Consider the following 26767-nt stretch of genomic DNA (forward strand, 5'->3'; position numbering starts at 1 on the left):
GCCGTGGCTTCCCGCTTCAGGACTCCATGTCTACCGTACTCTGTAAGAGCCTGCCACTACGCAGCTGCCACCACCTTTACTGGAGCCAAAGAGAGAGGTCCCCCTGCTACTTTCCTGTGCTTTCCAATTCTAATGACTGTCGCTTGAACCCTGCTGAGCCTCTGTGATATAAGGGCACACATAGAAGGGAGGGGATGGTCCTGGGTGCCACACACAACATCTAACATGTGCTGAACCCTCTCATGGATTGCAGAATTTACAGTATCTTGGCAACTGACCGTTAATGCCAGCAGCATCCCTCCAACGTAACCCTAGTTTGTTCTCTAGCAAGCTCTCCTACCATTGCTAGACCTCCTCACTTCTAGGACAGGAATTCTTAGTCTGAGATCCATGGTGAGCTTCGAGTTATTTGTTAATCTCTAGCAATTGGATACAAAATGTGTGTGTATGTGAGACAACCAGAAGGTTTTATCAGCTTCTCTTATATCTGCCTTCCCGAAGGAGTTCGAGTTCAAACATGGATGAGATCACACTCGCTGGTGTGATTAGCAAAGAATTCATAGAAGTTTGACTTGAGAACTGAGCCTTGTAGGATGGGCAGGAGTTTTGTTCACAGAAGGAGTGTTTTTGTAGACTTAATCTACTTGGAAGTATTTTTATGATTGTTATCTTAATTGATCTACTGGAGCAGAGGAAGACCTGGAAGCTGGAGTCTGTCTAGAAAAGGCATTAGAGAGTTATGTACATTAGCACACAGAATTTGAGGCTGGGGCAGGAGTCCAAGGGTGGTCCATACTAATAAAAAGAAGGCAACCTGTTTAAGGAGAATAATGAAAGTTCTCCTAGCACTCTGATATGCCTTTGATGAATTAACCCATTTTGTACATGAAGAAATAGGCTTCAAGATGTTAACTTCCTTGTTGTGACCGTATCATAGTAATTGGTGGCCCTGGGAAGCCAACACAGTCATCTTCAGATTGTAAAACCTGAGCTTTGCTGCTACCACCAGCTGCCTGCCCTAACCAGCTGTTTGAGAGCTTCTGCTTTTATTTCCTAGAGCCTAGTGGCTCAGCATCTGGGGCAGACTGGTTCCAAGGACAGGTATCAAAGGACACAGAGTTCATGAAAAGCATGCATGAAAAGGGCCAAGAATTAAGTTAGTTCAGACCTCCAGGCCTAGCCATTGGTGGTTCTCTGCCTAGAATGGTCTCTTCATTCTCTCTGCGTGGCTGTCCATTCTTAGCCTGCAGGTGAGAGCAGGTTTGAGCTCACATCTGTCTGCTCAGAGCAGCCCCTGCAGCTTGCCCTATCGAAAGCGACCTTCCCTAGTTGCTCAATCATGTCCTCTGTTTATTTCCTCCTGGCACTTGCCAAGTCTTATTTACTGGAAGCTCCAGTCTCATTCATTGCTGTGTCCCTGTTGCCTGTAAGAGTACCTGGCACATAGTAGGCTCTAATGCAATCTGTTGAATGAATGTTTGAATAACAAATGGGAGGAAACCACACGGTATTTCCACTTTGGGCCTGGGAAACATGTTTTTTTTTGGAGTAAGGCTGTGTTTGCAGATAGAAAGCATGAGCATCATGCATACACAGTGAGTTAACTGTTATGTCTCTTGGTCACTTATGGGCAATTTTGTTTTTCTGCCACATTGTTCTCTCCTGAAAACAAAGAATTGACAAGTTAGCATTAGCAGGCAGGCAGTCCCTGTAAACCATTGGCATTTGCTTGCCAGGACCATGAGTACCTTTTAGCCATTATTATTGCTTTTTTTTGTCTGTAGGTGGTTCATCACGACCCATGCCGTGGGGGTGCAGGTCAGTGGAACAGCTTGTTCAGATTTAAACATCTTGCAACTGGGAACTACTTAGCAGCAGAGGTAAGACTGATGGCATAGTACTCTTAAATATCTGACTCTAAAACAGTGGAAGAGACAGCTAGGTTCTCCAAAAGATTTGTAGGAACAATCATGTGTAGGAATAGTCATTATACAAGTGTGGTCATTGCCTTTCATGTTCTGGATTGGCATATAAATTATTCTTAAAATGTAAATATTAATTGAAGCCTTCAAGTAATCTTTCTTAAAAATTAAAAAACAAACAAACCAGTAACAGCATCACAGAATGCTGGTGTTCGGTTTAGGGTGTCTGGTTCGCATATGTATGTGGTAAGTCCTAACATTTTCTGTTTAGCTTCAGTGTTTCAGAATGTCTGCGTGAGAGACACGATCAGTTCATGGTTAACAGCGCGTAGCCTAGAGACGTCCAGATTTGTCTTTGCTGAAACTGGCTTCTCTGCTGGGCGGTTTTTATTGCTCAAGCCATTGCAGAGGAACAGATTTTCTTTCTGAGACACCAAACTGTCCTACAACTGTCAATAAAAATGGTAAAAACATAAAAAAGGTCTTTTCTTTTTCCACTAAAAAGCATGTTGACTATCAGGTAGATGTGGTGGGTAGAAGTAACAGCACAGGAGATTTAAAAATGATCTGATCAAAGTTTGGTTATCTCATTTAAAAATAATTTTTAAAATATTCATTTTTAGATATACGAAAATACCCGTTCTACCCTCGTCAACTGTTCCTGCTTTTCAGTTTAGAGTTTTTTCCTGGGATTCTAAACCAGAATTTGGTCTTAGAGCTTTTAGTTGTCTAACTTTGGTTAGAGGTGAGGGAGGGTTAAGGAAGTGGGGATGGAGAACGAGGTTTGGGAAGCAGGAAATTCCTGTGAGCATGCTGATTCCTGTCAAAACCAGCCTTTAACCCGTTCCTGCTAATCTGTGATAATTTTCTTCATAGTGCTTGTGGGTATCTGACGTACTGTGCATTTTATTGACTTTTTCTGTCAGAATGTATGTTCTCTGCAGGTAGGAATTTTGTTATTTAATTTTTTTCTTTTTATTTCTAAAACATCACGGTGTCACCAGCACCCAGGACAGTGCCTGGTACTTAGAAAGCATTTGATGGCTATTTTTTGAAAGAATGGATGAAAATAAAGAAGCTATTCAAGCTTCTGTTAGTTGAGACCATGGGGCGAAACAGATTTTGGGATTTGTATTTGAGAGTTATCTGGAGCCATATTTGGGAAAATTATCTCTTAAAACTCCAATTTCCTCCTCTAGAAAATGGGAGCAGTCACAATATTTATGCATAAGACTGCTAAGAACTTTAAATCAGGTGAAGTGCCTGGCATAAGGTGTGGCTTATGGTGAACATCCAGTGATGCCAACATGATTCATTCTATTATATGATCAATATGAGTTGTGATACTTTTATAAATACCTGACTCATTATTTATGAATCTGTCCAACTAAGTGAAATACAGCTCTGTAGTTTATGGGCTTTTTATACTGTAAATACTTTTGGAGTAACTTTTTTGAGAAGAAAGCCTTTGAAACATATAGCAGTAAGGTAGCAAATCTTGTCTAAAATAAAGAATTAGAGAAGTCTAGGTTTTATTACATATAAGGAATTAGGATTAAAATTCTCTTGGGTCTTATGTTAGTGGCTCTTTTCCGTAATTTGCTTTTTCAGTCAGTGGCTGTCTGAACTACTGGTGTTCTGTAGAAAACTAACATGGTTACACATTACTAGTTTTCCTTAAACTTGTATCACTTGATTCATTTAAATGGTTAGATTATTAAGAATTAAATTGTTTATTAACTTTAATAAGGATGCAAGACCTTAGTTCATTAAAAACCAAAAAATAAAAACAGTTCATTCCTTGAAAAGAATTTCAAAGACTTTTCATTCTACTTGTAAGAACACAAATTAACCTGCTGGGTGCTATTTTGTCTGTTAAAGGATCTGGTGTATTTGTAGAATCTCTTCTCTGACCTTTAATACTTTAGATAACTTCATTTTTTATGGAAAGGTAGGGGAAGAAGAATTAAGCATTAAATATCTACCTGAAAACTGAAAGCTAGGAATCTGTTTTTTACTGATTATAACTAGTATAATAATAGAATGGGTGCTTCTGTGTTGTATTCTAAAATCAAAAGCCTCAAAATGCTGGCATCCATGAGTTAGAGTCTTATATTTTATATGTCAGCTAAGTTCAGACAAGATCCTGGCATAGTTGTATCTTAGGATATCTGCCCACTGGTGTGTGAAAGTGTCCAGAGGGGTGGTAGAATCACAGTGATTGTGATAAAAAATTAATTTCTAATTCCACTTGCACAGTAAGTGGAAAATAGCCCTCGACAGCAGGAAGATGATCTTTTCATGATTTTGCTTTTTAAAAATGCTCAGTTCTTTAATTTCAAACCATTATTCATGTCATTGAAGGTAGGGGAAGCAGTTTCCAGCAATTTGAGTTGTGAACTATCTAGCAGTATTTATTTTATTATTATTATACCCTTATTCACAGGGGAGAAAGGGCCGAGTGGCTTTTGTTTATTTTCCTTTTTCAGTTTTATCTTTAATGTCTAGTACTACTTAAAAATAAGACACATGATAGGATGTTGAAAATGCAGGAGTTGGAAATGGTTATTTTTGGAATTCATAAAAACAGACATCATCTTTAAGATTTCGTATCCTCTTTGATATATATGTTTGTTAAGGGCCTGGTAAGTTCACAGCATAATAGAGAATGCTGCAGGAAGATATGGAAGCAGAAGAATCAGTCTTCACCCTCAAGTAATGGACCCTCTAGTTTGGAAGAGAGCATAAAATAAATGACCACAGGATGATCTTCAGGCAAGGTCATGTAGGGCCGATTATGTGTGCAGGTAGAGTTGGTGTGGGACTACCAAAGGCTCTTGCTTGGAGCGAACTTTTCCTTGGTTCCCAAAGAAAGTAATAAACATGGGTGGGCAGAGAAATAAAAGGACAGTTCTTGTAGAAGTTGCCAAGGAGGCACAGACAGGGATGTGAAATGTGAAAAGGGGGGCCTGGCTCAAGGAAAGGGGCTCCAAAAGCAATTATTGAGGGACAGATCCTTTTGTTTGAAAATTGTGAATGAAGGGTTTCGATTTAATCTAATTAATGAAGTTTGGGGATTATCTTGATAGCTATTTTAATGGCTGGGACTGCACAGCTATTTGCAAACATTTGGTAGACAGCAGTCATGTCATTAGAAAAATCTAATTTCTGTCCTTGAGGAGCTATAAATGTATCATAGTCATAGCAGTGTGAATAGTGGTGTGCTTACGCGGAAGCACGGAAGTGCAACACACCTTTCATCGATGGTGCAAGGGAGGTCCGAGGAATGGCGAGGGGGCCAGAGGGATTGCTGCTTGATGGGTGCGTAAAGCAGATGGGGTGGCAGGGAGGGGGAAAGCGAGTTCTGGCAGTGAGCACCGCCCTTACGCAGGCAAGGAGGTGTGTGGTATCGTACAAACTAGGTTCATACGGGTAATACATATGTGTGTCACATAAGGGGTGTGTGTGAGTTTGGAAGTGGTGCTAGAAAGTGGGAGAGGAGTTGGGGGGCTGGAAACGGTGGGCAGCTGGTTTTTCAGGCCGTGTATATTAAGCTAAGGAGAATGGATGTCTCTTTGAAGTAAAGAACAGTGTTCTACAGAAATTCATTTACATAAGACCACTGCAGAGTCACACTGCCCATCATGGGGGTCACCAGCCGTGTGTTGGTGATCTAAATTAAAATTAATTATCACTAGAATTAAAATAAAAAAGTTAGTGTCTCAGTCACATTTCGGTTTGTTCAGTGGCTGCCTGGTAGCGGGTAGTAAAGACCCAGAACATTCCATCGCCCCAGGGAGACCTCTCGTGGGTACTGTGCTGCTCTGGGACCTCGGGGGGGCCCCTGAAGGGATGGATCTGTGTCAGGGGGACAAGAGAGGAGACACAGGTGTAATACCTTCAAGGAAATTTGAGGACTTGAGCCAAGGGAATGACGTTGGCAATGTCAGGAAGGGGAAGAGTAGAGACCTTTTTAGGGCATAGAAGCAATGGAGTGGAAATCCACGGAGTGTCAGGGGCTAAGGAGCAGGAGCATTTGGGCTTTGGAGACCTGGTGATGTCATTCAGCGGTCCAGGGAAAATGGGAAAAGGTGCAAAGTTGATGAGAGAAACAACCCATTCAACTTTGAATATGTTTGATTGTAAGCACATTCATGGGAAGATGTCTCATAGGCACAAAGTGCACAATTTGGGGATTGGCTTGGCTGAAGAAGTAGATGTGGCTGCCGTCAGCATGGATGAGGTCCTCAGGGAGTGACGAGCATCATCTTTAAAGCCTGAGAAGTCAGGGAAGCAACTTGAAAATCAGATGGGCTGGATCACAAATGCCAAGCAAGGGAGGATGGTTTCCAAAAGGAGGGAGTGCTACGGAAAAGTCAGGAACACAGTGGATTCACTGCATTTGTCAAGAGCACGTCATTTGTGAGAACACTTTTAGTGGAAACTAGAATGGAGCAGGTAGAATGACCAGGAAGCCTGGAAGCAGAGACAAGTGAGGACTGAGTTTTTGTATTGTGGCTGTGAAAGGGGAGGAACAGTAAGAAAGGGAAAGTAAGAATCCTGATAGGTTTTTACAAATTATATCAAAAAAATAAGATGAATGAGAACGGAGTTGTTTTTGTTTTACTGGGAAGTACCTGTCAGAGGGGCGGGATTTGGCAGTGGATTACTCTTTTCTCTTGGCCTTTCCACTCCAAACACATATTTACAATTTGAAATGTTCTTTCATGTGTTCAAGACATTCCTGGTAAATTGGATTATGCCTTTGAGTTTATGGTGTTTGTATTGACCAGTATGGCAAAGAGAGCCTAGTGTAGTGGGAAAAAAAATCCCATGTATACTGTTCATAGTCTGACTTTAAGCAAATATTTAACCTCTCGGAACCCCAGTTCCTTTGTGTGCAAAAAGGTGATAATATGTATTATATGGGATTATTTTGAAATTAGAAAACATAGGGAATAGTTCAGCACCTTGCACATAAATGTATCCAATAAGTGTTAAGTCCTTCACTTCTACTGAGATTAAGGGGACAGAAATACAGAGTAGTGATTATTATTATTTTTATAAACTGGTGTTTCCTCGTCAGTCAGACAACTTAAAGGGGGAAAAGTTTAGGGGTTCACCACTGGATACTTTGTGCCTAGAACAGTATCTGATACTTAGTCTACATTCAGTAAATAGTGGGCCGAATCATAGAGACTATGAGGCTGTAAAACTGATCATTTCACTTTACGGAAAAGGAAACCCAGGCTCAGACAGGTGATTTGCTTTGTCCAAAGTTAAAAAACAAGGTAACAGAATTCGGGCTGAATACTAGAGCTGTATTGCTTGATCTATATCAGTGGTTCTCACCCATGGGTGATTCATGTCCCTTGGGGAATATTTGGCAATGTCTGGAGACGTTTTTGTCAAAATTGGGGAGAGTGAGCTACTGGCATCTAGTGGGTTGAGGGTAGGCATACAGCTAAATTTCCCATAATGCACAGAACCAGCCCCATGACAAAGAATTGTCAGGCCCCAAATGCCAATAGTGTTAATTTTAAGAAACCCTGATTTACATTATACTGAAATTATATGATCATTTATTGACTGCCTAACAGGTGGAGGCACTATTTGGATACTGTGAAGAAAACAATGATTGACATTTGGCCCTTCTCTTGTAAGCATTTGCCATCTGGAAGAGAATGGTACTAACTCACTCACTGGGACATCATTCTGCTATTGTTTCCAGCATATAGACACATCTGAGATAACTGGTTTTTGCATAATGTTTTAATTATCACCATCTATAGATGATCATGATTAAACTTCATAGCAAGTTCAAAGGGCTGTAGCCTTAAATCTAAGCACAAATGAGAAAAAAAAAAAACACCTAAAATTTTTACTTTCACATGTACTTCCTAAACATGATATTTTATTTTAACTAGTTCTTACTGGTGTGGCTAAGTTATTCAGAAAAAATTTATTGAGCCAATTGTTTGTGTAGAAATGAAGGGGGCACTGTCCAAAGGAAATAAGACTTTTCATATGCTAAGATTCTGTAGTCTAATTGCAGAGACAAAACACATAAATTACAAGCTATTTAAGAAAAACACCATATTTTTGCACGTGTGTGTGTGTGTGTATGTGAATTGTGGAAAACATCTAAGAATTAGGATAATGATAAAAGATACAACACTGTTTAGATTTTATTCTGTAATATATTAAAGTGAACCAAGGCTTAGAAATGGACCCTTATTCAACTTAAAGATCTCCAACAATATGGTTTCAGGGAATTCAGGATGTATTTTTGAGAAATACACAATGCTGGAAACTCATGGACAACAATCTGAAACAAAGTATTTAATTATGAATTAGATAATAAAGACATTTGTGGCTCCATAACATAATTCACTGTGGTACTATGTTTTTCTCTCTCTTACTGTATTAGTTTCTGTGGGCCATACAGGAATTAGATGGCTTGAGGGGAAGGTGAACAGTCAAATATTTAAAAAGCCTTGACTGCACAACACAGATGTTGTTTGCTGTAGACCTTTCACTCAGATCTCCTTATTGATGCAGGAGGGTTCAAAACCACATCTGTGGGGGAGAAAGGAATTTTATCATATTTTGAGTAGGATAATATGGAGCCTCACTAGTTCTTCCATAGCCATGGGAATAATTATAAATCAAGTATCACAATTTTTGATCTGCTGCTTCTATACCATATTTATTTGGATAATATGAAAGCACTAAGTTTTGATGAGTCCTTCCAAACAAGATTGATCAAGTAATTCAAGCAAAATAAATTTATTTGTTAAAGATTTTATAATTGCCCTTTTAGGGACAACGAGCCAAACTTCCACCAGATGGCAGTAAACACTTACTTCCTAACCACGCAATAGCCTTCGGATTTAAAGACAGTACTCACGAAACCTGCATGTTAGCATAAGATATTATGAATAATGATACTGTAGTTTTAAATATCCCTATGTTTAGTTCTCTGGCAACTGTATCAGCCATAGTATTTGAAAAGGGATTGGCTTATATGTTTGTGTATGCATATATACATAAATACCATAGAGGAACATACATACCAGACTGTACACACATATAAATGTTATAAATCAAAACATGAATTGTCTGGCACATTTAAGTATCCAGTAAAGGTTATTTTTCCCTTTTTTTCTTTTTGTTCTGAAAGTCCAGTCATTGGAAAGAGGAGCATATATACATTTAGTCATATTAAAATACACTGTTTTTATGATATTTCTCTCTCACTCTTTGCCACTTTTGTATTTAGACTTGTCACATTTTCTGCATGACTTCTTTCTAGTCCTTCAAAAGGTAGTAGTGGGTACTCGCTCTTTCTGTCTGCTCTGTCATCCACTCTCATGGCCTCAGTGGGCCGTGAATTTGATCTTGGATATGCCCCTGCCATTGGAACATGATAAATGTATCTAAGATTGAGTTGTGTCCCCACAGAATTGGGAATTTTCTTAGCTTATTGTTAAAAACTTGCGAGTCACGATAAATGCATTTTTCTCTCCCGTTTACACATTCAGATTCTACTTCCTTTGCCTCTGAGATTTCCTGCGTCCTCTTTTTCTTTTCATTTCAGCATTATTATCTTCACTGGGACTCTCGCTTCAACCCCTGCGCCCGGCTACTCCGCCTCTCCCATGCTCTGTCTCCGTCTCCCACTAACCATGGCCAGCTGAGGATCTTTAATGCACTGTTTCTGTAAGCATTTTCCCAGTGATACTCAGAATCTTCCTTAAGATGCAAATCCCTTCCCCATTAGTCTAGGCTGGCCTTCTGGTTCCCACCTTGGATCGCTCCTGTGTAGGGAGGCAGGAGGGAGGTGACATGCCACCGTGACTAAGCCAGGTGGCTTTGGCACCATCACACCCATGCTTCTGAATAGCCCTGCCACCGCGCAGTGGTGTGACTGCACAGAGTACCTCGCTTGAGGTGCCCCATCACCTCGTCTATCCAGTGAGGTAAAGAATCTCTTCTAATCGGGTAATTGTAAGGGGGAAATGAATTAGCCTTTCACTGCATATAGAAAGTATTCCATAAATGACATTTATGGGTCTTCTCGGAACAAGTCTCACTTTCTCACCTGTATGGCACTTGCTCCCCCGCACTGTCTGCCTTTATTCCCTCCTCCTTCTCTGCCAGTTAAAATTTTACCCATCCTTCAAGGCTTATCTCAAATGCTACCTTCTCCATGAATAATTCTGGAATAAATTTGCCCACCACAGATCCCTCCTTCCTCTGACCTATGTTATTTGTAAATTATTCATTCCTGTCTTCTATCTCTTGTCACATTCTATTTTGTATTACAGCTAACTTTATTCATGTCTTATCTTTCCCTCCTAGATTGTGAGGTCTTGTGGTCAGGGACCATATTCTCTTTGTCTTTGCAAAAATACCATATGCCTTAATGCTCTGCCCATTATAGATGTTCTATTAATATTTATTGAATAAATGATTGAATACCACATTAGATCTCTCTCTCCAATGCCAGATTTATAATTTATTTTTTAACATAAGGAAATATTTCCTTTTAAAGTCTCAAAAGATTTAGGAATCTCTACATGACTATGTCTTTTCTTCTCCCCTTTCTCTAGAAATAGTATTTTTTTTCAGTTCATCCTTAGTCTAATTATATGAATAATTACTGCTATTATTATATTTAGAGAAGGAAAGCACTGATATAATTAAAACGTATTAAAGCTTATATTTATTTGGCCTTTGGTTTAGTGAATTCACATAGCTGTGGATATATTTGAGTGGCTTCTCCTCCTCCTCTTCTTTCTCTTCTACTGTTTCCTTCTCCTTCTCCTCATTATTATTATTTTTATCATCGTAATGGGTTTGCTGAGGCAAAAACTCTCTATTAATTAAAAAAAAAAAACCCACGTTGCAGCCTAGGAGACACAAGAGGAAGCAAAATCTAACTGATCGGCATCATCTTTAGTATTGCTGCCAAAGACGTGAATATATGAATATGTGAAATTTCATGACATGTAGTTAGTATGCACAGACTTTTCTCACTGTTCAGATGAGGACCCTGAGCTCCGTGGGGGTTAGGTGACCTGTCCTAGGCCCGTGGTATTTCCTGATAGAACACAGTCTGGAATTCGGTTCCCCAGATGTCCCTCAAGGACTGAACTGTGTGATCCTAAGTAGCAGAGTATGTGGGGACTGAATTTTAGAAAGTAACATTGTCTTTCGGATAGAATCTGATCTGTGTTTCAGAGGGCACAACTGATCTTGTAGTTTGACTTAGGCAGATTGATTCCCGTGTCTGTACACATTTTAGTTATGGACATATGGTGTCCATACTTCACAGTGTCTGTAACCAACTATTTTAGTGCTTATTGAATGAAAACTTTAACCATAGGTATATCCTTGGTTAAACATGTTGCATATCTATTGGATATGTATTAGCTATAGTTTTAGTATGGATTTTTTGGTTGAATTTTAAAAGTCTAAATTCTTCAAACAAAACAAATTTAGAAACACTTTTTGGAGTTTGCATTATTACCAAGGAAAAGTGTGTCTTTTTGAGTTGGGGTAAATCAGTAGACAGGAGGCTGGTTAATTCACTGTCTCTTTGGCTTTCGACCTTTCACTCTTGGATTCCAAGAGCAAGAATAATCCTGTTTTGAAACGAATTCTTTTATTTATAATTCAAGAGATTTAAGGACCCTGAGGTATGTATCTCCAAAGAAAAACCAAGTTCAGCCTCAAATCTCCCCAGTAGCTGGCCTAGCACTATCGTGCAGCTTGTTACTGAAGTTCTATTTTCTTATTCCCACCCTGGCCCCCACTGAATGTCAGCTCCAAAAACTGAAAGACTGCTGTCATGTGACTCTTGGACTGGCTTCTGCTCTCTCTGTCTACTCCCTGCCCTTACACCCCACTCACTTTCTGATTTATTTAACCATAGTTTTGTCTGTTTTTAGATTTCATATACATGGAGTCATACAGTGCCTGGCTTCTTCCATTTACATTTTTTTAAATTGAGGTATAATATTAACATATGAACATCTTATGGATTTTAGGTGTACAACAGAATGCTTTAATATATCTATATTTGTGAAATGATTACCATAGTAATGCTAGATAACATCCATCACCATGCATACTTACACAATTTTTGTCTGTGATGAGAACACTTTTATCTACTCCCTTAAAGATTTTTTAAGGTCTACTCTCTTAGCAACTTTCAAATATGCAATACAGTATTGTTAACTATAGTCACCATGCTGTACGTTACATCCCCAGGACTTACTTATTATATAAGTGCAAGTTCGTACCTTTTGACCCTTCTTTATCCATTTAATTTGCCATGTCCCCCCAGTCTCCTGCCTCTGGTAACCACAAACCTGATCTGTTTCTATAACTTCGGGATTTTTTAGATTGTACATATAAGTGGGATCATACAGTGTTTGTCACTCTGATTTGTTTCATTTAGCATAAGGCCTTCAAAATCCATCCATGTTATTGCAAATGGCAGGATTTCCTCCTTTTTTATGGCTGAATAATATTCCACTGTAGGTATTTTTGAGACCCATCCTTATTGTGTGGTTCAGTGGCTTATCATGTTTATTGCCAAGTAGTCCTGTATTGTTTGAATATCCCGTGTGTTGTTTATCCGTTCTCCTGCTGTATGATGCGCACTTTCATCTAAGCCTAATTTCTGGCTCTATTTTATGCCCTCCCTGTGCCCTTTTCCCATCCTCTCCATCCAGTGATGCTGTCATTCTGTTTTAGCTCATTTTCCTGGAACATGGCAGTTCATTCTTCAGCTGAAGAAAACTTTGTTCTCTGTTATCTTTGACTATGGCTTTTGTTTCATTTATTTTCTCTTCCTTTTGAGTACACCAATAGCTCATTATTTGATACACCCTTCTCTGGCCCTCCATGATTATTTTCTTTTTCCTAATTTTCAATTCTTTACCCTTTCCTCTGTGTTGAGGGATAAGTGTCCAATTTTTATTCTTTGCACCACCCATTTCTTATAATATTAACTATGCTTTTTATTGCTGCCAGTATGGGCTTTCAATTTGTATTTAGGCTTTCATTTTTCATGAAGTCCTCCTTACCTTCCTTTTATATTATAAACTTTATATTTTTATATGATTATTTTTATATTATATTTTTAGCGGTTGCCTTCATAGAGAGGTAATGTTTACTTGTACTTTTTGAATATGCCAGAGCGTTTCCTGAGACTTCAGTTTGTATAATACCATAGATAATATTTGGAAAGACTCTTGAGAAAGAATTTCCCCTTGTTCTACATACGTTTTTTTTCCTTCCTTCCTCATTACCCTCAGGCGTCTGAGCCCTCTGCTGAGCCGGACTGGTTGAGTGGATGGTCCTTTTGTTCTGTTTTTTAATTCTCGGCCCTCTTCCTGAAACTTCAGCTGAAGGACAGACTGTAGGGCAGTCGCCGTGGGGGTCCCCCTTCTGGCAGATGCCGATTCTGTGTACCTGGGCTCTACTGCAGCGGCTTCTTTCTCCTAGCCCTTTGCTATTTCTGTATAATTACTATTTTAATCTTTGGAGATTGTTGTGATTTCCATTCAATTTGGTATCCTGATTAGAATAAGAGCAGTGAGAATTATGCTTTACAAATGTTGCATTGCTAGTACATGATTGGGATATGGCTTTACAGTGACTGTGTATGGAGAAAAATATCTTTGGAATGAAGACAGTAAGCACACGTTGTGAACCGAGCACAATGCCCCAGCACAGTTCTTAGTGAAACGCTCTTTTGGTTAGGTGGTGGCTGACATTGCTGCCGTGCAGGTCAAGCCATTGATTTGAAGGTTACGCTTTGGGTAACCCCCTTCATGGAAACACTTCCATGTTATCATGCGTCGTACTTCCAGCACGGAGCAGCTGCAGTTCTTCCTCTCCTTCAGGCAGCGCTTCTGAGAAAGCCCTCTGCCCTCACCTGCCCCCTCCACTCCCTGCCCATGGGTTTCCTGAGCTTTGCAGTTTCTTCTGCGTATGTCAAGATAGAGGTAGTGGGACAGTGGGTGGGAGGACTGGGGAAAGAATTTTCTGCTCACTTAAATGGCAGCTTCTCAGTGACAGAGAAGAACTTCTATGTAGGATTTTGGTTGGGGAATTCTCTACGTCACCCCTAGTGCTGTCTACTTTCTAATTATTGTAGGTTCTTTGAAGAGTCGGGTTTAGATGGACTGTCAGCCTTAGCTTTCCAGGAGATGAAAGTTTTTTGTTTTGTTGTCTTGATTTTGGTGCTTCCGGCCCCCTCTTTGATACTTAGTGATGTTGGTAGGGGCATTCCTCAGAGCTATGAGCCCAGAGTCATTCTGAGAAAGACTCCCTACCTTATGTTTTAAATGGTGACTGTAACTACCTAGAGGTGCATAATTTGTACACCAACTAATCCACATAAAAATAATTACATTTGATTGAACAACTTGTTATTTTGAGGTTAAACACCTTGTAAGCCTATTGTTTTATAAGTTATCAAACTAGTTATTGTATCAGTACAATGAAGGCATCCTTTTGAAACTAGTTAGCAGGGAGTCAGGGGCTGTGGATTCTAATAGCTGGAAACGCGTGGGCAATACTCAGCATATCCGGAGCTCATCCTTCTCACCCAAAGATGAGAAACTCCACAGTCCAAGCCTGAACACACATGTTCCTGTTTGTTGGTTTCCGTAGTCCTCATGCCTTAGCTGACATACCTGATAAAGAGTTCCTCTTTTATTTCACTTTTTTTTCTTTGTAATGTAGCATGTGGAGCGTCATCTTGAACTCTTCTGAATGCTTCTTCAGAGGAGGTGAGATTGTTAGTTCCCACTTATTAAAAAATGTCAACTGTTCTGATATAAACAAAGGCCATAAATTTGGCATTTTTAGCTGTGTCTCCTGCAACTAAAGTTTGAAGGTAACTGTTTACCAATAGTTTCTTTCCTAGCTTCCTTTTATATTAAACTTAGTTAAGGGTTCAATAGTGAACTGAATTAAGCATCTCTGGTTTTGATAATGTGCTTTTTATAGCAATTTAAAACTACTTTTGTTTTGTTTTGTTTTGTTTTAGCTTAATCCTGATTATCAAGATGCCCAAAATGAAGGGAAAAACGTGGTGAGTAGAGCTGCTTTTTCCCTAAGAAATTCCAAGCATTTCATTTATATTTTATGTGAACAAATTGAAAAGTTAATAGGAAATGTGAAGACAAGGGACTTTGAGAGAGATTTTCTGAATAAAGGCTGGGGATCTAAGATAAAAACTGAAAGATGATATGGCCTAGATTCTAAGATATCCAATAGGGTTTTTGGGAAACTTCTGTCAACTTGTAGGTCATGTGTGGTATAATGTGGAAGGCATCTTGGAGCTATGGTGGGTCTCGGTTTAGTTTTCAGAAATGCATAGAAACTGGTAAGGAGAAATAGAATTGTGGCATGCTATTAAAATAGGACAACAGAACAATCCACTTGATTCAAAATAAGTTGGGTTCTATTTATGGGGAGAAATTGGATCATTAAGCAACTAGATGACTGATTTTTCTGGTATTCAAAGTGTGTTACTCAAAAAGCTTTCTTAATTTTATTTTAAAATCAATATTCATTAAAAATACTATTATTTACCCTGCTTATTTCATCATCATTTGCAAAGATGATGACAACATGAGTTAATTCAATAAAAAATTCAGGACATTTTCAGACAAAACCTGGATGGCAGGCTAGATTTTTAGAATTTTATTTTATTTTAGCAATTTAACCATATGTTTTGATATTAAACAGACACAGTCTGTCATTAAATTTTGTTAGGTATTTAACAATCGCTTTTGGAATTGGTAGGTATTATACTGTATCATCCAAAATTCTACCCTTTGATAGAAAGAACTGGACTGTTTAAAAAAAGACTACTGATTTTACTTTGGCACACAGATTTATGTTTTATGAGGCTATTCATATGGAGGAGGTGAATCAAATCAAAATTTCTGAGTCAATCCTGTTTTGACTCTCCTCTCCGACTATCAGGTTTACAATGGAAATATGCGTAAGTATAAAATCAGTGACCCAGTGAAAACCTTAATTTGTGTCACAGTGTCCCTAAACATAGAAATAGATTTGTTAGATCAATCAGATCTTTGATTTATAATTCATTTTATAAATAATTTGTGTGAGCTTTTCTCCCCTTGGTTTTCAAATAGCTGCCCCAGGATTGCTGGGTTCGTACTTCCCTGTGATTTAGGAAAATGCTATCAGTAACCATGTTTGAAAAGCTAACTGTGAATCATGACTCCCTTAGTTCTCAGTGGTCTCTGTGGTCTCCATCCAGAGACCATCAGGACATACCTGTGCTTGAATAAGTGGGGTTTTTTTGCTCATTGTATGTACGCCACATGGAGCCTTGGGGCATCTCAGCAAGAGGTGTTGGAAAGAGCCTATTTTAGGATTTAGACTTGTGCAAATGGATTTGGGAAAAGATTTAAAGAAGTGGGGCTTTGCTATGTCTGGAAGTGCTGTCAGAAGAAGGAGGTATCTTGATACATTTTCTCTGCAGGGAGGGAAGACTAGATCCAGGCTAACACTAATTGCTGGAGTAACAGCAGTAACTCGTGTTAGCTGGAGACAGGAAATATTTAGCCATTTCTGTGGCTTGGTGTTACTCTGTGAGGAGCAGGGTTTCCTGCCTTGGGCAAGTTAACTGTGAACTCCATGAGGCTGGTAAAGACAAGGGCAAGCTGGGGCCTGAAAGGGGCCCATATATTTATTCTCACAGGGGCCACAGGCAGCTCAGTCTCTCTGGGCTCCTGATGCTGCTCCCGTCTGCTCTCCAGCACGGGGCTTTCTCCCTTCCTAGAACCAGGCCTTTGTGGCTTCTCCATCTTGCTTCCTCTCTGCCTCCTTAGCTCTCCACTTCTCTGCTTGCACCTCTCTCTCTGCTCTCACCACTCTCCTCCTTTCCCCGCCTCTTGCATAGAGGAACTCTCTGTTCAGGTCTCCATGGTGACTGGCATATGCTGGACCAGTTACATCCAGGCGCTTGTGTGTTTCTTCTCCACCCCTCCCCTGGGCGGTTACTCCCATGACTGACTGGCGGCTCTGTTGCTGGTAAGCATCCTGGCACCAGTAGGTATACAAACAGGCTCTTCTATGTACACATGGGCAATATTAAAGCCAGGAGAGAATCCTGGCCATAAATTTCCATTTTCTGTACACTTGGACAATGTCATATTTTGTCAGTGTAGAGACATGGTTATGGAGTGATGTTGTTTTGTCCTGATTCAACGTAGTCATGGAGTTGCCTTGTCTGATGTTAACATTTTGTGAAATCGTTCATGTTGAATAAGAGAACGCCATGGTGTTCTAGCTGTGAGTGTCAGGCCAGGTTCTAGAAACATCAAGACCTGGCTGATAACACCAGGCCAGCTGTTGGGTGTCAGGGGCTTCCTTTCTCTTGCTCAAGGTTTCTTTTCATGATATCCTATGTGAATTCTTCTGCATGGTGTAGGGACAAGAGGGCTTTACGTTTAACACCGCCACTAACTCGTGTGGCCTCGGACAAGTCAGGTAGCTTTCCTGAGACTCAGTTTCCTCAACTGTGTAATGGGATGAGGATGTTTGCCTACGTACCTCACCTGTGTGCCCAGGAGAAAAAAATGGAATCACACAAATGGATGCTCTTTGTATAAAAGATGTTAGTAAGCTAAAAATGTAAGCTCTTTCTATTAAAAGGGCATCATGTCAAAACCCCAAATTGGGCAATTGAATTCAATCTCTGTGCTCATCTCCTCTCAACTACATACTATTTAGTGATGCCATTGCTGATTCTGGGTAGAGATGTGGGAGAATATAGAGTATGAAGGTTATGGGGCAGCACAGAGTATATAAATAAGGGATAAATCCTCGGTGAAGTTCACTCTTTGTGTTAATCAAGCTTCTGTTAGACTTGATATATTTTTTCCTTTTTTATTCTGAAGTAAAATTTGTTTATTCACTTCAAAGGTGAGAAAGAGCACTCTTTTTTAAAAACAATTATTACTAGCAGTACTTTAATTGCATATAACACAGGCGAATCTGCTTTTGCTGTAGAAGTTTATGACTGAACGTCATCTGTCGTCCCAGAGACACATCCAACTGGAGACATTTTATTTTATTTTATTTTCCTCTTTTAAGTCCCTAGCTTGAAAGTAAATAAAACTGAGAATGTGGAACAATAAAGCTAATGATATGACTTCTCATTTTATAGACGATTTACCACTCAGCAATAATTATGTTTCTGTCTAAAAAAGAAAACAAAAGAGCAGTTAGAGTTTAGCTTGTAAAAAAGGAAATCAATTTTCCAAAACAGAATGCTCTCTCCCCTCACATCTGGGTTCCAGTAACACTGGGTTCACTGTGACCATGCTAATTATTTTCTTCCTAATTTTCCCTATGTTGTCTGTTTAATATCCAGTTAATACTTTTCCTGTAATTTAGAAACCTTTATCGAAATGTTGCCTTCCATTTTTGAAACTTCAAAGGTTAATGCATGGTGCTGCTAAAATGAGGCGGTGTGTGTCTGGGCACACCCATTAAGGCCCAAATTGCTGTATTCTACAAAGGAGCCTATTACTTCCAATCTTACAAACGTAGAGCATCCGCAGGGACCCTGTAAACATTGGAACTGTGTCAAGCCCAGCTGGGAACCTGACAGTCATTAGTTTTCTTCTTGAAAGGCTGCATCTTTTCAAATGGCTCTTTTGAAGGGGATTTTTTGGAATCACACCACCCATTTTAACATTACCGTATTTATGTAGAATTTGATCTGATTTTTTGAGAGAGTGAATTTGGTCTATGCTGGGGCTCGCCACCTCAGCAGTATTGATAAATTGGGCCAGATGATTCTGTGTTGTAGGGGGTCCTTTGCGTTGTAGGTTGTGAACAGATTCTGTGGACTCTACTCACTAGATGCCTGTGGTTGTCCCTCTGTCCCCCCCAGTTGTGGCAACTTAGTGTTTCTAGAAATTGCCAGATGTCTCCTGGGGGACAGACTCCCTGTCCAAGAGCAGCAATCTTTGTGCATAAATATACATAAATAGAAATGTTCTAGGAACTGTGAAACTTGCTGAAATATACTTGGAAGTTCTATTCTGTGGAATTTTTCTTTGTGTGGGGAGGTACCGGATTCTGAAAGAAGACGCTCAGATTTCCTTCAGTTTTACTATATATCGTCAGTGGTAAGGTGACAAAGCCACGGAAGGAAAGGGTCAGAGTAGGAACCCGTCTGAGAAAGGACTGCTGGTTAGGGAGCCAGAGCAGGGGAGTGTTTGCAGCTCCAAGTGGCCCATTGTGTCTGTTGCATAAAGTCCTCCGTAAGAGCCCCCGAGAGAGTCTGAATAAAAACGCAGATGCCTGCAGTTGTATGTGCTGCGGTGTGGCCCGCAGGTCAGAGTCAGCCCTGAAAACGCATCAGATGTCTCTGGCTCCCAACAGCAGAACTGCAATGCGATGTCTCTGCTAAAAATTAGGTGACTCACAAATGAGTCAACACAGCAGGTGTTACAGGAGGCCAAACTGCTGTTCTGCTCCCCCGCAGGCCCCGGCACAGGCAGGAAAAGCCAGGCAAGCCATTCCTTTACTCTGAGGGATTGGACCCTCATAACCTGAGGGGCAGTGGTCCTTTCCTTTCAAATGAAAATGCTAGTTTTATAAGCGCGCAGCAGACTAGGTGAACATTCAGAGGCCCTGCGCTCCCCGAAGTGAGAGTGTTTTGGGTAGCTAGCCAGATGTTAAGTGTAACGTCTGTTTAAGCTCTGTGGTACCTTAATGTATTTTCCTGATGCGGCAGGGAGGGCACTGTGCTTCTATAATCTCTGTAGGGAACTCGTGTTTTTGTGCCTTTTTTCTTACTTTGAAAGAGATGTGCGTTTATAAACAAAAGCCCCAACCAAGCACATTCTAATTTTGAGCAGAACTGCATTCATGTTATAGAAATGTTATATTGATTTGTATCACATATTAAAGCTTGATCAATACATTTAAAAATTTGTGACTTTTACTTATAACTCAGTATTAAGATTCCATTATTTAAAAATTCCAAGGGCTGTTTTGAAGTTTACTGTCAAACTGTACAAAGGAGAGTTTGGTAAGCAAACTAACAGAGTACAACAGATTAAAAAAGCAGAATGGTTAAGAGTGCGGCATGGTTTTAAAAATCTTAACATGTTTGATGCTTTTTGTCACGCATGCACAATTGTTTTGCAGTTTATAAGTAGAACTTACCTATTTATTACAGCTTTTTTCCAAGGACCTAAGCACATTATTTAGGTGTGCTATAGTATATTACATTTATCCTACATAACTAATATTAAACCATAGGTCTTAAATAATACAAGTAATTCAGAGTGGCCTCTTTTAATTAGCCCTAATTATTGAAGTTTTTCTTTTTGGAGAATATTTTTATTGTTATAGTGTAAGAGTGTCAAAACAGAGAGATCTCTCACTGCTCTTGCTGGGCCCCTATGGTGAGGTTATTACCAAGGAAGGAAGGCAATCTCTGGGAATCTGCATCTGCTTTCTTACTGTAAGTGTAGGAAATTCATTAGCATTTCAGAAGGGAAGTTGACTCCTACTAAATGAACTCACAAACATTGATGTATAAACCACAAGTACCAACTTCAGTTGCTAAAGAGATCTAAATTGTTGGGTTATGTAATGCATTTTCCCAGAAGGAGATCTATATCAAAAGTTAAACTGTAATTAGAAGATTGGTATGCGGCAGGTTCAGGAAATTAGGTATCCATAGATATGTCTTTCAGGGATATGGTATTCATCTTAAAGACTGGAATTCTCATTCATTGTATCTACACTAAGCAGTGGTGAGAGAAACTATCAAATTCTTGTTGAATGACTCCATTAATTTTGATTATATGCCCATCTTCGGTTACTAAAGTCTTTAAAGATAGTTCAATATAATTGATTAGATTTTAATTTGCTTAGCTAAAATCATGCTTTGATTGTGTCTCTCTAATATACTCTGCCTAACTACTTGTGGTCAAACACTTTTGCCTACACATTCACAAAAACTTTTTGGGTTGTGTCTACAACTGACCAGTCTTGTCCATCATTCCCGTGCTCTTACCTTCTGAGGCAGTCTTCTCTCCCGCGCCTCAGTGAGCACGCATTATGGCGCCGGTTCTTCCTTTTGTCTGCAGTAGCTTTGCAAACTCCAGAAGGGAGCACTTTATGGTGTTTCTTTGTGACTAATTCTGGTCTGTTTTTCCCCAAGTTTTCATGCTAAGAGGACATAATTAAAATAAACTTTCTTTTCAAAGAGAATTACCACTTCCTCTTCTTAGACCTCCTCTCCCTCCTCTCCCTGACCTCTTCTTTGTAGGCGTGATCATCTTCAGTATCAGAGGTCAGCACCGCTTTTTTTTTTTACCATTGAGTCGGGGTTCCTAGAAGCACATGGTTTTCTCCTGGGCCCTGTAAGGAGGACTGTGTGGGGCTTCTTGAGGCCTGCTGGCCTCAGCTCTTTGCCGTCCTACGGAAGTGTGGTTCCCGGGTCACCGTTACATTTCAGAGTCTCCAGAGAAAACTGCTGCTATTTCAGCCACATCTTTGTACAACACCTGGATTTTCATACTGAGCTATAAGGCAGAAATCAACAAAACAACATATTTCTGTTAGTTTGTTCTCTCCTCCTTTTCTCCCTTCCCTCTTCCCCCCCTTCCCTTGCTTGTCCTTCTCCCTCTGTGGCCCGCTTTCCTTCCTATCTTCCTCCCTCTCTCCCTCCCCAGCTCTACTGAGAAATGTAAGTCACATACTTCTCTTGTTTAAAATGTACAGACCGCTGGTTTTTAGTATATTCAGAGTCATGAAACTAACACTATAATTTTAGAACGTTTTTATCAGCCCCAAAAAGGAAGCCCATTTCTGTTAGCAGTCACTCCCGTTCCTTCTCTACCCTAGGCCCTGGCAGCTGTGAATCTACTGTCTCTATCAATTTTGAACATATGTAGACACACACAATATATGTATGGCCTGTGTGTCTGACTTCTTTCACTTAACTAAATGCTTTCAAGGTTCATGCATATTGTAGCAGGTATCTGTACTTCATTCCTTTTTATGGTCAAATAATACTCCGTTGTGTGCATATACCATGTTTTGTCTATCCATTCATCATTTGATGGACATTTGGGTTGTTTCCACTTTTTTGGCTATTGTAAATAATGCCGCCATGAACATTGATGGACGGGTTTTTGTGTGGACATATATTTTCATTTCTCTTGGATAGACACCTACAGTTAGAGTTGCTGGTCATATGTATAACATTTTGAAGAACTGCAGAACTCTTCCTAAATGGCTATGCCATTTTCTGTTTCTCCAACAGTATCTGAGTATTACGATTTCTCTACATTTTAACACTTATTATTGTTTCTCTTTGATTTTAGCCATTTGAGTGTATTTTACTAATTAGTTGATATGTGGCTTTTTTGCATGTGCTTATTGGTCAGTTGTGTATCTTCTATGGAGAAATGTCTACTCAAATCCTTTCAATTTTTAATTGAATTATCTCTTATTAAGTTATGTGTTTTTTATATATTCTGGATATAATCAGACATATGATTATCAGAATTATGATTGATAAATATATTTCTCCCAGTTTTTTTAATAGTATTTTTTTGAGCAGTTTTAGGTTCATGACAACATTCAGTGCAAAGTACAGAACTCCCATATACCCTTTAGCCACACAAGTGTGGCCTTCCCCACTACCAGCAGCCCCCACCAGAGTAGTAAATTTGTAACACGGATTATCCTACACTGACACATTATTACCACCCAAAGTCTATAGTTGACATTAGGACTCACTCTTGGTGTTGTATGAGCTTTGACAAAATCGTACAGATGTATCCATTATTAGGGTACCATACAGAATAGTTTAAGTGCCTTAAAATCCTCTGCCTATTCATTCCTTACCTCCCTCCAACCCTTGACAGCTATTGATCTTTTTACGGTGTCTGGGGTCCTACCTTTCTGGAAGGTCATCACTTGGAATTGCACTGGACAGTGTGGAGCCATCCAGATTGGCTTCTTCCACTTAGCAATATGCATCTAAGTTTCCTCCATGTCTTTTCATGGTTTGATAGCTCATTTCTTTTTAGTGTTGGATGGTATTCCAGTGTCTGAATGTCTCATGTTTATTTATCCATTCACCTACTGAAGGGCATTTTGGTTCCTTCTGAATTTTGAAATAAAGTTGCTATAGTCATATGTGTGGGTTTTGTGTGGAGAAACTTTCCATCCATTTGGAAAACTACCAAAGAACATGACTGCTGGATCATATGGTACAGAGAATGTTATGTTTTGTGTGAAACCACCACCAAACTTTCTTCCAAAGTGGCTGTGCTAATTTACATTCCCACCAGCAGTGAGGAAGAGCTCCTGTTGCTCCACACCCTCCTCAGTATTTAGTGTTGTCAGTATTTTGGATTTTGGCCATTGTAACAGGTGTGTATGGCATACCGCTGTTGTGAATAGCATCTCAGGGAATTTGTAACTCCTTAATGACAGATGATGTTGAACATCTTTTCTTAGGTTTATTTGCCCTCTGGATGTCTTCTTTGATAAAGTATCTGTTCAGGTCTTTTGCCCTTTCTTTGTTTGGGGTATTTGTTTTCTTATTGTTGAATTTTGAGTATTCTTTGTAGTATATTTTGGATAAAAGTCCTTTGTTAGCTGTATCTTTTGCAAATACTTTCTCCCAGTTGTGTCTGTCTTCTCATTCTCTTGAGAGTGTCTTTTGCAGAGCAGAAAAAGCTGGTTTTCATGAGAACTGGTTTATTAATTATGTCCTTCCTGGATGGTGCCTCTGGTATTGTGTTTTTCTTGCATGCTCCTGTCTTTCCTCTCGAGTACCACACCCATTTACCTTTCCTTCTCCTTCCCCATTCCTACCTTTCCATTTCAACTTCTTCTCTTTCCTTTAGAAAAACTCACTGTGAGAGTTGAAATGTAGGAAAAAAACAAACCTGCACAAAGGCTGTCTAAATTGGGAAAATGTCTTTTTATCTCACATGTGATCTCTAAAGACCATTCCCAATTTTGAGACTCTGTGATCCTAAGCCACTGTATTACCTAGGCAGCCGTCTCCCCCAACTCATTTGTCTCTCCAAACCACTGCTATTGGGTTATTTAGAGACATTTGGATTTTCTTCTCTTAGGATGTGAGTGTGTTTTTGCTCCTTTATTGTTTTTTGTCTTCAATTCACAGACTTGCAGGCCCTCTGTGCAAACCACTGTAAAAGTGGTTCTCAAGACCCATGAGCATTTTTCACAAGTCTTCAGGAAGGTTCTTAGCCATGAATTCATGCCTGCCTTTGAGGAGTGACTCATTCAGTGTTTAAGGGCTCCAGGCCAGGCCTCTGGCTTTGGTTAGCTTGGATTGAGGGGTGGCTGGTTGAGCTTGGGGTGGGGTGTTCACTGCCACCTCCCGCTGCTCCCTCCCCCTTCCTCTTGCTCCCTGCATTTCCCCACGTCCTCTCCATTCTCCCCTTCCCTTCACTCCCCTCCTCCTCTTTCTCCTCTGGGCCTCCCTCTCCATCCCCTTTCCTGCCCCCCTTCCCTCTCCTTCCTTGTCCGTGGGTAACTGCGCTTATCTCTCTGTTTCTCTCCCGAAGTCCTGTGTAAGATCCGTGACCAAGGGAATGGCTTTGGTATCATGAGAAGCTTTGTGTAAATCTAAAAGTGCAGTTTGTTTACCGTTTCTGTGTTTCCTTCTTGCTTATATTCCCACCGTCCTTCATAGCTATAGTAAGTCAAGTCTGCCCTTTTCTGATCAATACACATAGTTCTTATTTACTGATTAGAAACAACCGTTATGGGGGTCAAACTACCTGGGAAGAGTTTGCCAGGCCTCTGCCTTCAGCTGACTCTGAATTGTGGTCTCTGCAGAAGACACAGAAGTCAGAGACGCCAAGAGCTGCTGGGGGTACGGCGGGGCTCTGTGGGATTTAGCAGATAACAATCCCGCTGCTTCTTAGGAACCCAGGCGCTTTCGCTGCCCACCCACTGTTCAGTGGTGCTTCCAGTTGTGCTCCATTTACAGAGGACACCAGAACGAAACTGCAAGGGCTTTCTGATGCAAGGGAAGTGATATTCACAATCGTGGGCTGGAACTTGAAGGGAATTTTTCTGGAGTGGTCAGGTGTAATATTTCACTGTCAAACTAGCCATTAAATAATTGCTTGTCATGGGATATGGACTGTTATCATTTGCCTTTTGAGCCTTCTATCCCTCCCCCTTTCATTCAACTTCTGTGATAGTACAGTGACATTCTCTCTCATTTTAAAGTGTCATTTGTTTTAATGAATATTTAAAAGTCGTTATATTTATGTACTTAATTACCAAGCTTATATTACATTTGCCTTATTGGATTTTGGTTTTTTGTGTATCAAATTCTTCCATGGGGGGTTGGGACTTGGGGAAGTTCAAGTGAAAATACATTATCCCCAGTTGTATGGTTGCTCGCTTTGAATGGTAGGGGTGTACTGGGAATACTGACTGAGTTTCACAGCATCAAGCCTTCTATTTATGAAGATACATTTTATTGTACTTTGTATGCCGTTCTTGTCCTAATGAAATAAGCCAGTGAAGTGAACAGGAATCTTGCTGTTGATTCCCCTTCTGTCCAGGTTAATGCCCCAATTATGTTTTGGGAATTAGGCAGAAACTCTGAAACACTGCCATGCTTACTCTTTAATTTATGAAATCTAGATGATTCCACACACCTTCTTCTCTGTGTTTAAAAGTAGAAAGGTTAAAATTACTACTCTGTAGTAGGTTGCATACAAGGGAAAGGAACATAACTACTGTGACTGTTAATGCCTAGATAATTTGCCCAGATCAAACCAGTCCTGCAGGAGTGTGTCACTTCTCACTGTTGATGATAATTACCTCAAAGACTATCAGGCCTGACCCGCTCTTTCTGGATGATGTGAAACAGACATACTTATAATCCAATGAAGAAATAACATGCCAGATTTAAACCTTACCTCTGAATTAAGTGAAGAGTTTAGTATAAAACACGATGAAAGTAATAAACTTGTACCTCCTTGACAGAGAGATGGAGATATTCCAACTTCCAAGAAGAAACGCCAGGCAGGGGAGAAGATCATGTATACTTTGGTGTCGGTCCCACATGGAAATGACATTGCGTCCCTTTTTGAACTGGATGCTACAACTCTTCAGAGAGCTGACTGCCTGGTTCCAAGGTGAAAAAATGTTATGGTTAAACAGTAATGTTTTTTGAAGGATTTTTCTGGTAGGTAAGGAATTAAAATAATAGTGTTAATACAATTTTTGAGATACTAGGGAGTAAAAATAAGTGAAGAACAAGTGTGTAAAAAATCATGCCTCTTTGTTGAGATGAGCATAGTTTTATTCTCATAAATAATTAAAATGTGCAGGGCCAGAGAAATTCTGAAAACTTTATAAGGATCATTTATGCTTATTACTTGTATGGTCTTTGGTTACTAAAATGAAAAATCTAGAATTGATTTTTTATTAATACTTTTGTCATTTATTTTTATTGGGTCAAGTTCCAGGTTTCATTCATTCATTCATTTATCCATTTGTTCAGTTATTTAGTTATTTAGTAAACAGATCTTTACTGAACATCAAATACATTCTAGGCATTGCCTTTGGCTTTGGGAAGACTGTAGTGAACAAATTTGTTCTGCCCTTGAATTCAGATGGGGAGAGGGTAATTGACAAACAAAAAAATGTGAGCAGGTAAAGAAAATGTATTGGAGAAAAATGACAGAGTGTGGAGAATTCTATTAGGTATGTGTGTTCAGAAATGGCTTCTTTGATTTGGA

At 39.7% G+C, this 26767-nt stretch overlaps 1 protein-coding gene across 4 annotated transcripts in view; it reads left to right on the forward strand.

Moving 5' to 3' along the window:
- Window positions 1-26767, forward strand: part of ITPR2 (inositol 1,4,5-trisphosphate receptor type 2) — a 417532-nt gene that overhangs the window by 88289 nt on the left and 302476 nt on the right. For all 4 annotated transcript variants that reach the window (XM_073223365.1, XM_073223364.1, XM_073223362.1 and 1 more), the window contains exons 9-11: window positions 1785-1880; window positions 14995-15039; window positions 26010-26161. In XM_073223365.1, coding sequence (XP_073079466.1) covers window positions 1785-1880; window positions 14995-15039; window positions 26010-26161 — 293 coding nt within the window. The remainder of the gene's footprint in view (window positions 1-1784; window positions 1881-14994; window positions 15040-26009; window positions 26162-26767) is intronic.

The sequence above is a fragment of the Manis javanica genome, chromosome 15 (genome assembly GCF_040802235.1).
Source record: "Manis javanica isolate MJ-LG chromosome 15, MJ_LKY, whole genome shotgun sequence".
Lineage (NCBI taxonomy): Eukaryota > Metazoa > Chordata > Mammalia > Pholidota > Manidae > Manis > Manis javanica.